The sequence below is a fragment of the Trachypithecus francoisi genome, unplaced genomic scaffold (assembly GCF_009764315.1).
Source record: "Trachypithecus francoisi isolate TF-2019V2 unplaced genomic scaffold, Tfra_2.0 Contig01461, whole genome shotgun sequence".
NCBI classification, from domain to species: domain Eukaryota; kingdom Metazoa; phylum Chordata; class Mammalia; order Primates; family Cercopithecidae; genus Trachypithecus; species Trachypithecus francoisi.
In genome coordinates, this window is record NW_022681433.1 from 7515262 (window position 1) to 7530832 (window position 15571).

At 42.7% G+C, this 15571-nt stretch overlaps 1 protein-coding gene across 4 annotated transcripts in view; it reads left to right on the forward strand.

The window, feature by feature from the left end:
- DCLK1 (doublecortin like kinase 1) overlaps positions 1–15571 on the forward strand; it is a 359681-nt gene that overhangs the window by 285932 nt on the left and 58178 nt on the right. For all 4 annotated transcript variants that reach the window (XM_033235344.1, XM_033235334.1, XM_033235362.1 and 1 more), the window contains 4 exons: positions 2272–2356; positions 5312–5420; positions 13190–13247; positions 13743–13862. In XM_033235344.1, the coding sequence (XP_033091235.1) occupies positions 2272–2356; positions 5312–5420; positions 13190–13247; positions 13743–13862 (372 nt within the window). The remainder of the gene's footprint in view (positions 1–2271; positions 2357–5311; positions 5421–13189; positions 13248–13742; positions 13863–15571) is intronic.

The following is a 15571-nucleotide window of genomic DNA, read 5'->3' on the forward strand; positions in this document are numbered from 1 at the left end:
GGGATCGACCATTTGGTGGCACTGTTAAATCCAATTCATTAGTTGATAAAGCATTGAGTGAATGATAACCCACAAGTTTATAGAATGTTACAGTTTAAAAGATGTTTTCATGTACTATGGGTCAGAGCTCTGTATCGAGTACCTGATGTTCTTACTGAAAGAACAAGCTTTTGGAATTGAGTGTCTAAATTGTGAACATCTTTGCTAGGAAACATGCTACTGGTCTATTAATTTGGTGAAAGAATGTGTCTTTGTATTCTAAATTTAAAACACCACGTGACAAGGTGGCACCTGTCAGCCTAAACCACACCATGTGTCTCCATTATGAAGTACCATTTGTGCTGCTGCTGGAAAAAATTCAAGGACCAGAAAGCCCAGAAGGGAAGGTCTACATTGTAGACATTTACTTAGTGCTTCTCTGTTTAGAACGCCATTATGTCTGCAGCAAAAACAATGACCCAGAGGATGAAGGATCTCACTGTTCTGGAAAACACACACCTTCCCCTCAAATGTGGTTATGTTTATTTTCTTGGGTTATTGACATAATAAATCTGCCTTGTCTCAGCCTCGTACTGCAATATTATAAATACTAGGTTTTCACAAAAAGACGTTCATCCATAAAAGTCAGCAAAGCATGACTTAGAAGCTCCTACATTTATAGTCCCTTCAACAGAGTGGATTATGGGCACATAGTGTCACACTAAGAAAAACTCTGTGTCAAGGTGACACTCTTAATCCGTTTTTCTAGCCTGACATGACAAATGTGTGCTGCTGGTTACAAAAGATAGAAAAACAGCTCAAGTCACCAGGCTTGCTGAGGGGGGATTTTTATAATATTGGAAACAATGGGCACATTACACAAACTGTGTGGTATCCAGGGGTATACGAGAGTCATCTCTAAACTTTTAGCCTGTTCTTTAGGAAAGCAGATGTGCTATTGCTATTACATTAACTTTCATCCCAATGGTGTCAACTGTGAGCTTTGATGAACTTGACCAATGGGACATGCTTATCTAAGTCACACCCAGGAAAAAGTTCTGTGATGTTTGACTTAGATGGCTCTGCAGTGACTTAGGCAGCATTTCCCCCAACTATATTAATCTTTTTAATGAAAACTAAAATCTTTGAATCTCCCATGCAGGATACTATAGACCATAATGAAATTACGTCAAACCTGTCTTTCCTCCTACTTTGTACATACTTTAAGGCTGAATGGGTTGGGGAGGAGGTTGAAGGGAAACAGGTAAGCAGAGGAAAAACAGGTCAGCTTTGCTTCTTGCCACCTCTTCATTATTAATTCAACTACAGATGCTCTTTCCCTTCTCTCTGCTCCACAGACAGCCGGCACCATGAGCCAATGCCGCCCGCCCCCTCACCGCCTCCTGCTCCCATCAGGCCAACCAAGTGGATAAACCCAGGGAAACAGAAGGAAGATCTTTTAGGACAAGCTGTGTTCACTATTTAGAAATAGCATTGAAATGTGCAAATTGTTTTCTCAGGAAATAGATGCAGAGATGGAAACATTCATTGTTCAAGTACTGTCCCATAGCCAGTCATAATATTAAATATTTGGTACTGTTTTGTCCTCTGAGCTCTCTCATACAGTTGTTACCCTGTTTGCTTTCATGGGTCTTGGGTCAAAATCAAACAGAATTATAAGGCCTAGGCTTTTATTCTTGTCTTTACTTCAGACTTATTATGTAACATTTAACAAACCAATAACCTACTCAGTGCTTATGTTTTGATCTCAAAATAGAAATGACAACGCCACTCCTTAACCTTTCTCCTAAAGTTGTGGTAAGGTGGAGCATTTAATTTTTTTTTTTAGGATATTTTATAAAAACAAACTGAAGAGAAATGTTTTCTATTGGAAAAATAGAAAAAATAGTGAATGGGATCAGAATGGTACCATATTTGACGGCCATTTGCCGAGAGACTGTGGAAGAGTCAGGTGAGATGCTTGAACTCTTCCAAACCCAAGGAGTGAGCTAAAGGACCCTGATTTTGAGCAAAAGGAATAGGAAGTCATGGAACATTCAAGTTCACAATAACCAGCTTGATCCTGTTATCACAGTCTATTATTGGTTAATAGAGAGAGAGGGAGATGTGGCCCCAGTTGAATATGCTGAAGACGTCTTTTTCCAAGTGTTAAGATCAAATCCTCCCTAGCATGGGCAAAGGTTTCTCCTGAGATTCCGAGTTGGGCACGGCCCCTGGAAACTCAGGCATTCTGACCCAGTTTTTGAATTACCGGTTTCTGTTCCCCTACAGAGCTCTCAGCATGGCGGCTCCTCTACTTCACTTGCATCCACCAAAGTCTGCAGCTCGATGGATGAGAATGACGGCCCTGGAGAAGGTGATGAGCTTGGGACTTGGGATCTGAGGAGGCAGAGGATGGGTTGGCTAACTTTACTCCAAGAAACTGTAGCTTCTCAAGCAGAATGACGTGGACAAGGCTGAGCAGCTCCTGAGGGTCAATCACAAGGGGATGGGGTTGAATATGGTGCCCACCAGGGATTGGTATCTGCTCTGTGAGAATGGGAAGGGGAAGTTGGCCCATTGTGGAGACATTTCCCATCCTCTGAGGGCATATGTTTACTAAGAAGGCCAGCTATTGCCTGCTTTGGAACTAAAAGGGGATCCCTGGGACCATGGCTGTTTTTGTTTTCCCAAATCCTGTTCACTTTTAGTGTTACTTTAAGTGAACAAAGGCCATTCAAATCTAAAGACAGTTTATTCTTTTGACTGTTGTAGTCTCACAGATGTACCCTAAATTAAGTGAACTCAATACATGAAAATAGGGTTTTACAAAAAGAATTGATGGAAATTGCAAAAATATCTTTGAGCTAATTCACTGCAGAATGTCTCTGTGATGTGGTCAAATGATCAGGAGTCCAGAAATGATTTTTTCACTAACTCACTGGATTGTTTTTGGACAAGCATCTTCAACTCCCTGCATCTTACTTCCTCTCCTATGAAATGGAGATTGTGAATCACACCTATTTCCTTCCTGAAGGCTATTACCAGGTTCAAATCAACTACAGGGAAATATTTGGAAAAGATAAAAGTGATACCATCAAGCCACTGTTAAGGAATCTGCTTCTCTTATTTGTGTTAAATGATATGATTTAAATTTTTTTTTTTTTTTCCAAAAAGTACCCTTTGGGAAGTGCTTTTGTTATATTAAGTGAAATACGTGATTTACTGTGTAATTATTTTCTGACTGCAATGCAACATCAGAACTTTTTGTACTTCCAGAAATATGAAAACCAGCCACCTAGAAGTCTCTTTTGTTCAATGTGTTTTGTATTTTTTAAATGAAATGAAATGGTTCTTGATTTAAACCTTTGGCTAAGGTTTTTTTTTTTTTTTGAGTCTCAGTCTGTCTCTCAGGCTAGAGTGCAATGGCTCTATCTCAGCTCACTGCAACCTCCACCTCCCAGGTTCAAGCAATTCTCCCGCCTCAGCCTCCTGAGTAGCTGGGATTACAGGCATATGCCACCATGCCTGGCTAATTTTTGTATTTTTAGTAGAAATGAGATTTTGCCAGCTTGGCCAGGCTGGTCTCAAACTCCTGGTCTCAATTGTTCCACCTGCCTTGGCTTCCCAAAGTGCTGGGATTACAGGCATGAGCCACTGCACCTGGCCTGGCTGGGCCTTCTTAACCATAAGTGAGAAAAGATACCTTTTATGAATAGTCAGGGAAAAAAATCCCAAGCCATGTGCTTTCAATGGGTGTCCCAACTCAGTGAATGCTCCCACCAGAAGGCAGGATGGAAGTACCTTCTTCCATTTCCCACCTGCAGGGTCACACTTGTACCCAACAGCCAAGGAGGGTTCCTTTCTTAGCCACATAGTAAAGAGCCTTAAAATTGTGTCACCTGGGAGCTGTTTTGTAAATCTGGGTGCTTTGCAGTAGACAAAACTCCCCTGGCTGAGTCCTTCGAACAGAGGCAAAATTGCGGCTTCTTTAGAGGGGTGAGATGGGGTTAGGGGGATTGGCTCCAGCCCTCACTTTATTCTAGAGACCACCTAGATGGCTTCTAGCAGGGTAAGAGGGAAATGTCACCTGTAAAGGGGTGAAGAGACTGTACCAACGCCAAGGACAAAAGTAGCAGCAGCAAATGTCCTACATTTGTTCAATACTTTCTAGAAATTTCATCCACTCTAGAATTCAGATTGATGCCAACTGAGCATCATTATAAATCAAGAAGAAAGGCCCTCATGCAGATATCTAATGATTATCAGTCTCCATTTGATTATGAGTCTCCAACAACACAGAGCAAGTGTGAATACAAAAACTACTAAGAAAGCCCATTCACCCCCTAAAGTTTTATTTTGAGGAGAGATGTTTAGTCTCAGTTTATACGATGAAAGGTTGGAAGAGGAGTACATTAAGAAAACACACCAGGGTTCCATCACATTTTGCATTCAGGTTGCCTGAGGGAGAGCTGGGATTTATCACTTTAAAGCATGTACATTTTAGAGTCCAGCTATAAAAGGCTTTTTACACCCTTAAGATGTTAAAGGTTATTCAGTATATTTACGTGACCTAACTGTGGCTTATTTAGTTTTATGGCCTTAGATATTTAAAGCATTATTAGGCATTTGCAAAATATTTCAAAATGCATTTTCAGGGGGAAAATGTGTTGTGTTAGTGGCACTAACATAATTGAAACTACAACACTGTTCCATTCACAGACATAATAGATATTGTAATTTTAACTCAACATCTGCTATGCAGGTTGCTGGTGAGAACATTTGTCTAAAGTCTACTCATTGATACCGAGGACGGGTGGCCATCAGTGCTTAGTTCATAAGGAATTTTACGGAGATTTCCATTTCAGGATGTAGTAAAACTAACTGTCCAAACAGCAGGCAATTTTCATGCTTGTACAATGTCAAGCAGCCCAGAGTCCCTTGCGAACTGCAGTTGCCTCCTGCGCCATACATGGGAATGCTATTTTTCTGTACACAGTGGTATTCAGTAAACACTATTGATCAAATTGGCATGAAGTAAAAGGAGCAAAGCTTCCTCCTGAGAATCCCCACAGCATCAGAAAACCCAAGTTTCTCTTATATAGGTGGGAGTGGACCCCTTACGTTTCTTTTTATTTTATCATTTGTCTTAGTAAAATCTGTTGAGTATATACAATGTCAGCAAGGGAAGGAGGCAGTTGCCTCACTGTACAGAGAATGACATATTGATTCTGAATCCGTTCCAGTCAATTAGATGATACTTTTAAATGTTTCCTTGTGCAACATCTGTGTTCCCTTTTCTACCAATAAAAAGTATTAATGATTCTTTCAGAAGTGTCGGAGGAAGGCTTCCAGATTCCAGCTACAATAACAGAACGATATAAAGTCGGAAGAACAATAGGAGATGGAAATTTTGCTGTTGTCAAGGAATGTGTAGAAAGGTGAGAAGAACATCATTTGCATCAAACCTTGAGGGTTACATTTGGCGTTATGTTTTCCAAGATTGCGTCTCTATTTCCAGTCTGTGGTACATATGGAATAAGTTAGTGTCTCAACCCCACATGCAAAAGAATTTTTTGCCAAAGAAAGACCCATCTAACAAGAGATTTGAAAAATGTAGTGATACCTGGGGACAATCTATAAATTAAAGACTTTGATTTTTTAAAATGTACTCAGAGAAACGTTGCCAGCTTTTCAGGTAAGCCTTTTTATTGTTGTTAAAAACCATATTGAATAGTTTTTCTCACACACTTTTTATGACATATTTTGTAGAGGTCAGAAAGTTCTTGTGAGAATTTATGTCTGTAATGCATACTAGCATAAGATGAAATGCATCAACAATCATTTTGAAAAGCTTTAAAATGCATATGTACTGACCCCAACAGAAGTGGTATTTAATGCATTAAGACGTATTAAAATGAATGAACCCGGTACTCTGTGGGCCAAAGGGAAGAGTTTATCCTGAAGTTCTAGATATCTAAGCGAGGACGTTAGCTGGTGGCTACTAGACGAAGAAGTGACAACTGATAAAGTTACAACCCAGCTACGGTGGCCTCAAGCCCTCTACTTGGTGTCACGTTTGGGTTTCTTTTCCCGGGCAGCTGCTTGCTTTGGGGAACCTGGTCAGCCAGCAGCTTCTCCTCAGGGCTGGTGGGCAGAATATTGAAAAGTCGGGGGAACTAGCCACTTTCCTTGAGGGACTGTGTGCTCTGGCTTTCTGGGGGCTGGCCTGGGGTGTACACACTTCCTTGTCACCTTTCTCTGCCCGCAGTGGGGCTGGACACCCTGCCCATTCTTAATCCTCTGAGAATCATGCTCCTAAGCTCCACTCAGAGAGGACGACTGAGGAGAGAAGATAGACGAGAAGGCTTTGGCCTGGAAGATCTAGACCTTGCCTCCGCTATGGGCTTTGATTCAGAAGCACAGGTTCCTGCCATATTAAAGCTGGCAGTCTCTACAGAGCCCCACATCTCATGAGGGTTCTTCGTTTGGCCAATAGCCACTTGTGTGCTCCCGGCACCCCTTGCGGCTCTTTGGAAGATGCTTCCCCAGCTCAGGTAGCAGAGCCCTCCTTATCGACCTTTGTGCACTGGATCTCAAACCTTGTTCTACTCCAACATGTCAGCAAGGCTGGGATATTCCCAACAGTGACAGAGACCCAGCTGAGCAGTCACTGTGCATCCAGGAGGGGCACGAGTCATAGGGAGCTTGAAAAATCCCTGAGTCCATGCTGCCAAGCCACGGTTCTCCTCTCTCCCTCTCATTCCCCCACCACTCCACAAAGCTTGGCCATTTGGCACATTTGTGCTAAGCATGAAAAATGTCCATTGCATCCCTGGGCCTCACACCTCCCAAAGCAGGAGTAACCTACGCTTTGCTGAACATAAACTATCTACAAAGCCCTTAATTTGTGACATTTTATTTAATTAACATGATACTTTCATAATATCAGTGTTGTTGTCTCCATGTTGTAGATAGAGAGCACAGACACGTTAAGTGCCCAAGGTCAGTCAGCTACGAAGTACTTAGCAAGACGTAGTTCCGAGCCCAGCTCCAAAACCCACACTTTTAACCACTACTCCACTGCCTCTAATAAGGGGTCTCCCATAAGACTCTGGCTTAGCTGAGCCAAAATCACATACTTTCCCTTTGGCCCTGTACAAATAAGACTAAATTAATTAGGGAAAGCCATTCCTATGGTAATGGATAGAAGCATAGATAAATGCATGTGTGCTTCTATAATTCTATATTTCATTGATGCTTTTACTGATAGTAAATCTAGCTCTTTTTGGCTTTATTTCCACTGTAGCAGAAAACCCCATTTCTAGCAGATTGCCATGCCCCTGAGCTGTGGGGTGTCTGGTGATTTGCCAGCATCCGTCATCTGTTAAGTCTGACATGGTGGCATGTGCTGTTTCTCCTAGCTAGTCCTCGGATCGGGCTGGTGTCTTAGTCCAACAGGGCTGGTCTTCTCACAATAGAAATTTCCCATTTCTCCATCCAGAATCAATTTGTTTCTTTCTAACTTGGATTGCGTTCATTTTGCGTGAGTTCCCATCTTGGGTCTCACTGTATGAAACTTCAGAACCTAAACACCAGATTGCTCCATGAAGTTAGTATTCAGCTCCCGCTGAACGAGGACATATGGCATGTGCCCTCTCTCCCCAGAGGTATCACAAAACATTCTTCTAATATTTTCCAGAGGTCCAAGAAAATAAAAAGCGAGCTAAGAATGTTGCGAATGGCACACATTGCTTGTGGGTACATTCTGCTGCGTTTGGAAGGATGAATATGTATTACCAAGGGTGACTATGCCCCTCCTCTGCTAATCATATCCTGTCACAGGCAAGATTTATCTACAGCAATGGACACAATAACAATGTCTTTCTGTGGTCCTGTTCCAGCATAGTCTTTGGCAGCTAAGTCCATTTAGATTTCTGCCCATGTTCCAGGAGTAATTTCGTGAGTGGTCTCTGGGGCATCCGGGACATGCTAAAGGAAGTTAGTGGACTGTGACTCCAGCTGGAAGAGACATGCTCTACTTTGAAGCTGTTTTGTGGAGTGTTTTGAGGCCCCATAGCAAACTCAAAAAGCAGGAAAGCACTAATGACCAGTCAGAGCACAAGTAGAGGGCGTGATGTGAGATGCCCTTCATCCCTAACTTTCCTGGCTCTGTGTGGACTAATGACCACACAAGCCAAGGGTAGGGGTGATATAGTCATGAGCAGAGAAGGTGCCCCTGGTGGCTCTTGGTCCTCTTCCCCACCTGCACCGCTGGAATTGCTTAGTGATATAGGCACCAGAGCTGAATTAAAATCCTTTCTGCGGATGCTTCTCTCTCTCCCTCTGGCACCTATAAACCTGAGGATGTGTGCAGCCAAGATGCTGGCTCTAGCAATGAGCATAAGCAGGCTCAAACCCACCAGAACAAGCTGAGACCTTCAGGTCACCAAAATGCATTTCTTCCACCTAGAAAATCTTCCAAATTCGCAGTAACCTCAACAAAGCAACTATGTGTCTATAGTTTGAAAGCATTTCCGTCGGAACTGGGATTTGGAGGATGCCTTGTGCTGAAGCTTAGATCACTGCTCTTGGCTAGTGGATTACTGTTCTTCCTTCCTTCCTTCCTGAGGAGCCTCTGGCTCCTGACAGCCATGGGGCCCTTGTCAAATTCAAAATAAAATTCCACTTGGGAGCCGTCTGACAAGGCACTGTGGAATACCTCAGTTCTCTGCTCTTGGCAGTTATCTCTTTACGGAGGAGGCTGAGATTGGGCTTTGTTAGGATTACTTGGTAAACAAAGGGTGTGTTACTAACTCCTTTTTGCTGGTGTTGGGGGTGGTATTCCTGTCATTGTGCTAACTGCCACCATCCTCTGGAGTTTCCACAATATGTGCAGAGCACCTCCTAGTTCAGGCTCATGCTGGGCCCTTCTAGGGTTACAGAGAGAGACAAGACACAGCCTCATACAGAGAACTTTACCCACAAACAAGGATTGCCATGAAATTCAACGAATGCTATGGGAGAGGACTGCTCGGGAGCTGCCTTTCCTTCTCCATACACTCTTTTTTTAAATCCTTCAAAACACAGTAAATAACAGCAACAAGAGAAACCATGTTAGCTCAGAACATCCCAATCTTTGCTAGCCATTTCCACACCACCACCTTTTTTTGAGACAGGGTCTTGCTGTGTTACCCAGGCTGGAGCGCAGTGGCAAGATCATATAGCTCATTGCAGTCTCAAAGTTCTGAGCTCAAGTGATCCATTCTCCTGCCTTGGCTTCCCGAATAGCCAGGAGTATAGGTGCACACCACCATGCCTGGCTAATTTTTGTGTTTTTATTTTTTGTAGATGGGTCTCACTATGGTGGCCCAGGCTGGTCTCAAACTCTTGATCTCAAGTGATCCTCCTGCCTCAGCCTCTCAAAGTGCTGGGATGACAGGTGTAACCACCGTGCCTGGCCCATTTCTTTTTTTGACAAGCATTCTGTTACACTCTCTGGGTGAGGGGTGCAGTGGGCAGAAGACTGGCCTGAGTTGAGAATCACTAAGTTAAACAAGACAGCTGTCTCCAAACCATTTTTAGCACAAACACCAAAAGTTGGATTTATTTGAAGTTTGTAAAATTTGAAAATTTCCCTCTAGTAGTTTGGGTTCTAACCTTGGGTCACATTTAATAAGAAGGCAGCCTTACAAATTGATTTCCCATAGTCAAGGAGGAAGACAAAGTTTTCTGTTGCTGCTGTTTTTGTTGTGGCAAAGAGGGTTCTGTAAAAGGTCAAGAACATTATTTCAAAAACAAGCAAGCAAATGGCCTGTATTCCCCTCACCAGTAATCAATCAGGTCATCTAGGATTCTTCTCAGTACACTCAAATGTAGAATCCTTGAAGACAAGGATCAGGTCTTGTTCCCCTCTGAATCCACCAAAGAGCCCTGCATCCCACTGTTTGCTGAATAATTACACAGGCACAGCAGTCCTCAGAGTTCCAGGTATGTAGGAAGGCAAATTCGTTATATAAGATTCGATTTCTTGCCAAGTGTTTTCACTTAAAGCAGACACTTATATTCTTATTCTTATGACACACATTTAGTCCTAACACCTGTTTTCAGGCTCACTTTCTAGACTAGCTACTTTCCTGTAAACCTGTGCTTCTAGGAATTAATTTTTATTATGTGGCTTTTATTATGGATTTTATTATATGGCTTTATAGTTCGACCCTCAAGGAATCAAAAAAGAAAAGGTGCAACATTAATTTGGTGGTCCTCTATGGAGCTCATTGTCCGCTGTGAAATGTGAGTAGACGTAATGGAAGGTTTAATCCTATTACAAAAGGTTCTATAGTGGAAATCCACAAGGTGTTTGTTCCTAGTAAGCCCTAGGTTTGCTGCCCTCTTCCCCTCAGCTGTAGGCTCAGGACAGAACCTGCTTCCTTGGCCTGCTGGGAGCCAACACACCCTCTGGCTCACTAGGGATCCGGCTTCTTGTCTGACTGGCTGTAGAGGGGGTTCAGCCCTCCTGTGCTCTACACCAGCCCTGAGGATTGAGTGCTTTAAAATTACTCCTTCAAGGGAAAAGAGCAGCAAATGGCAAACAGGAGGAATCACCAAGCTAAGAAACCACTTTCTCTTCTGAGCAGCACGGTCCTGTCCATCCATCTCCTTTGTGGAGGTGGTGAAGGGAATGGCAGCTTTTATTTTTCAGCCTCGCAAACGTCCCTTCTTGCTCTCTGGCCCTGCCTGGGATTGCTGATGGTTATCCAGGCAGGCAGTGCAATGGTCTAGATTCCCTGCCATCCAATGGCACATGTTAAGCCACATAGGAAATTGCTCAAGTATTCCAACCTGAGATTTGCTTTATCATAATTTTTTAGTGATTTATGAAAAGCAGAATCCAGAAACACTTGGGTTTTTAGTTTTCCTGTTGATTAAGTATTTTCAAGTTTGCAGACAAACTCTACAGGAGCCTCTTAAGAAGCAGCTACTTAAAGGGACCCTGTGGTCTTATAGGATGTAGAGCTTCTACAGTGAAGAATCTCTTCACACGTGAATCATGTCACTTTCTCATTTTCTCATTTATGTTTGCCCTTACATTTTAAATTTCCCTGTCCCCCAGGCTGGAGTGCAGTGGCATGATCTCGGCTCACTGCGGCCTTCACATCCTGGGCTCGAGCAATCTTCCTGCCTCAGCCTCCCAAGTAGCTGGGATTACAGGCATGCAACACCATGCCTGGCTAATTTTTGTACTTTTTTAGTAGAGTCAGAGTTTCACCATGTTTACCAGGTTGGTCTCGAACCCCTGACCTCAACTGATCTGCCCACCTGGGCCTCCCAAAGTGCTGGGATTACAGGCATGAGCCACTGCGCCCAGCCCACATTTTAAATTTCTAATGTTAAGTATTTTGGTTTACCTCTTCCTGCAGTGCCTTCTCCTCCTCTACCCCCCAGTCTTGCTGGTGGTCTGGTGTTTATGTGGGAACATCTAGCACACCAAGCCCTGCATTTAGCCACAGCCTGGCTCACACCCCTCTCTGCCCAGCCATGGCTGATCCTTCAGCCATGATCTGAAGGATCAACAGAGACAGTGGTAGGGGCATCCTTGGGCTTCTAGTCCTTCTCCTTCCTGAGTGAAAGCTATGGGAATTCCTCTGGACAGCTGCATATCTGCAGGAGGGGAGCCTCGAAGCAAAGGGTTTACCTTCTACCGGCTGAACCCCAAAGCCTTCTAGTGAAGAAAAGAGGCTTCAAAGTCATTGTCTTGTGATTTTATTCAGCAGATAGAATCATAATTCAGTGTTCACTGTTTTTTGAGGCTGGCACCATGAAAAGGACTGGAAATGTCACGGAAGAAGCATTTTTAGAAGTAAATGACATGAAAAATTTCTAAAATGCCCTCAAAACACATTAATGACTGGCCCGTTGATTCGCTTAGAGGCAAATCATTTTCTTGCTATAACCATATAACTAGGAAATCTCATTTAATTCACCATACTGAAGATTTTAAAGCCCTGTTTTAAAAGCGTGTTCTTAATTAACCTCATTACTATTTGTGTCCATTGGATCCACAAAGTTGGCTTTAATGGATCCACAAAATTGACTTTTATCTATAGGTAAAAAGCTAGGCTCTCTCAATTTCACACCAGAAATCAAACAGCAATGCTTGTGAAGTCGTGGTTTACTATGATTGTGAAGTATGCATTGTGCCCTTTAATAATAGACGTGTTCTTGTGTTTGCCTCTACAGTATCTCAGCAATGTTAGCACAAATTAGGAAGCTGTTTAAAGGTAGCGATAGGACTAAACCCTTCCTCCTACACCTGTCACAGAGGAGGGGCAGCACTGACTGTCCTATGCAGGGAGCAGGGGCCTCGAGAACTGAGAGTCTGATTTGAATGCTGCCATGTGGCTTTGGGGAGCGAGTGGATTCTCATTGTCACCTTCATTTTCTTTCAATGAAATGAGACACCCCATAAAAGGGCCCGGGCTCCCCGGAAGCTCTGAGATAGATTTTACCCCTTTCTTTATGCCTTGACCGTATCATCCATGAGTTCCCAGCAGAACTCGCACAGGCCTTCACACTGAACTGAGGTCTAAAGAGCGTGGACTGCTGTCTCTAGAGTCTTCCGTGTGATTGTGTGAACATTCGGAAAACAGTCACAGGTGCCCTGGGTGGATAGAGAACCTCAGGAGAGACTTGAGGCAATGGGAATGGCAGAAACTCATCTCTGCTTTAGGCTGCCACTACATCACTTCAGAGGGAAGGGGAGGGAAGAACAACCTGGAAGCAGGAGGAGCTAAGACGCAGGAGCAATACTAGCGTTTTGTTTTGTTTTGTTTTGTTTTCAGAGCAGGAGTGGAAATTTATTAAAAAGCTTTCTGACAGTAAGAAAAGGAAGGAAAGTACACTTGGAAGAGAGACAAGTGGGCAACTTGAGGAGCAAAGTGCCAGTGCTAGTGGTTTTATTACAAGTATGGCAACATAAACAGCCCAAGATTTCTCTATGCCAGCAGACTTCCTGTCCTTACACTTGGTCAGTCCATCAACATTTACATATTTATTTGTTTAAAAAAAAACAAAACAGAAAGGAAATCCTTTCACAAAATATTTACAACATGACACAAGATCTATGGGGTAGGAAATTGATCCCTGACAAAATAATTCAACAGATTTGAAGTTAAGTTTTATGTTAAAAACACAAACTTTCTCTTTGCAGATCGACTGCTAGGGAGTATGCTCTGAAAATTATCAAGAAAAGCAAATGTCGAGGCAAAGTATGTATAAAATTTGTTCTTATGAGATAGAGGGTTCAAGAGGTCAAAAGAAACACAAAGATCAGCTCCCAAATAAACATTGGTTCACCCTAAGGGTTGAATTTTGCTGGAATAGAATGTTATACACTTACTAGAATATAACTTTATGTATATCCCTAGGATAAAAATTATTTGGAATGATTATATATGATTTATCTTCCTTATCTTTTTGTTTGTTTACTCTCTTCCCTTCTTCATGTGATCTAAGTTTCATCTCATTCTTTGCTATGAAACTGTAGTTATCATGATAGGTTCTGAATTATAAGCATTATGTAAGGACCTCCACATCAGTTGACAATTCTAGGCTATATGTGAATATCAGAATACAAGACAGGCTCATTACATTTTACCAAAATGCATCTCTCTTGACCCTTACATAGTATAGTTGTACTCATTGAGTTAGCTCTCCATATGTTTTGTGTGGAAGCTGATGAAGATAACTTTTCCTTTGGACAGGAGCACATGATCCAGAATGAAGTGTCTATTTTAAGAAGAGTGAAGCATCCCAATATTGTTCTTCTGATTGAGGAGATGGATGTGCCAACTGAACTGTATCTTGTCATGGAATTAGTAAAGGTGTGTATTTTGGAAAAAAAGTAAGCCTTTATTGATGGCACCACGCTTGCCTATATTCTAGAGCTCTTTTCCTTATTTTCTCTCACCAATATTCAGGTTCCCATTTCTGGGTATTGGCCCAGTGATTAGGAATGTTCACAGGAGAACTGTACACAAGGACTCAAGTCCCAGCCTTGGCACAAAGAGGCCCATGACCTTGGGTCTACCTCTTTATGCCTCAGTTTCACCATATGTAAAGTGAGAATACTAATAATACCTGCTTAATGGTGTTTTGTGGGGATAAAGAGATAGCTCCCACCAGTTTGTGTGACACACAAAGTATTAGGTACCAATACAGTTGTCATTGTTGTAATGGAAAATCATTCACTTTTCCATGAACTATATCCAAAGGTACCAGCCATCTTGTAAAAACAAGCTTTAAACTTTTAGTCACCAACATAATGGGAAAATAGCGCTGTCCTAATAATGATGTGAATAGCGCACTGACTTTCAGTGAATGTCGTCATCTCATCCTGTCACATATTACCTTCTTATTCTATGAAAACAGAGACTATGGGGATAGCCAATTGATGATGGTTGAATGGAGATGAAAAGTCTCTTACTCTCCTTCCATACATTTGACACTTTCAGGAATTAGAAATTTAAAAAAATGTCATGCTTCATTTTCACGAAGCTGTTGTGTTCTCAAGTCTTTTCTAGTATATTCATCAAATTGAAGGTTTTTTTTTTTTTTTTTTTTTTTTTTGAGACAGAGTCTCGCTCTGTCGCCCAGGCTGGAGTGCAGTGGTGCAATCTCGGCTCACTGCAAGCTCCACCTCCCGGGTTCACGCCATTCTCCTGCCTCAGCCTCCCGAGTAGCAGGGACTACAGGCTCCCGCCACCACACCCAGCTAATTTTTTTGTATTTTTAGTAGAGATGGGGTTTCAGCGTGTTAGCCAGGATGGTCTGGATCTCCTGACCTCGTGATCCGCCCGCCTCCCAAAGTGCTAGGATTACAGACATGAGCCACAGCACCCGGCCGGAACTGAAGGTTTAAGTAATGTCTACCTTAGTTGGAGACTGTTGTACCGCCTTCTGCATCAGCTGTGAGCACCGCCAGGGGGCGCCTCAGGCTCCCAGGGCATGTTTGGAATCACTGCTGACTTGAATGTGAGGTTTTCTCTTAAAAATTCAAGACAAGGAAAGCATTTAGTAAGCTAATCTGTGATGATATGATAAATGTTCATTCTAGGGTCTTTAAGTTTTTGTTGTTCAGAGTTGCTTCACCTTAGACATATCGGCATTTTCTTTAACTTAGTGATTATTTGTATTTATAGCTGAAACCTATTTTTAGTCTACTTCAAATTAGGACTTGTTTCTTTCAAAGAATGGGAGCCTTTTTGTAGTAACAAGGTTATCGTCATGTTTGAGGCTGAGGGAGGTAAAAACATTAAACTGATAATCCAATAAAGAAAAGTCGGCCTGGCACGGTGGCTCACGCCTGTAATCCCAGCACTTTGGGAGGCCGAGGCGGGCAGATCATGAAGTCAAGAGATCCAGACTAGCCTGGCCAACGTGGTGAAACCCCGTCTCTACTAAAAATACAAAAAATTAGTCGGGCGTGGTGAGTGGTGATGGGCGCCTGTAATCCCAGCTACTTGGGAGGCTGAGGCAGGAGAGTCTCTTGAACCCGGGAAGCAGAGGTTACAGTGAGCCGAGATTGCACCAT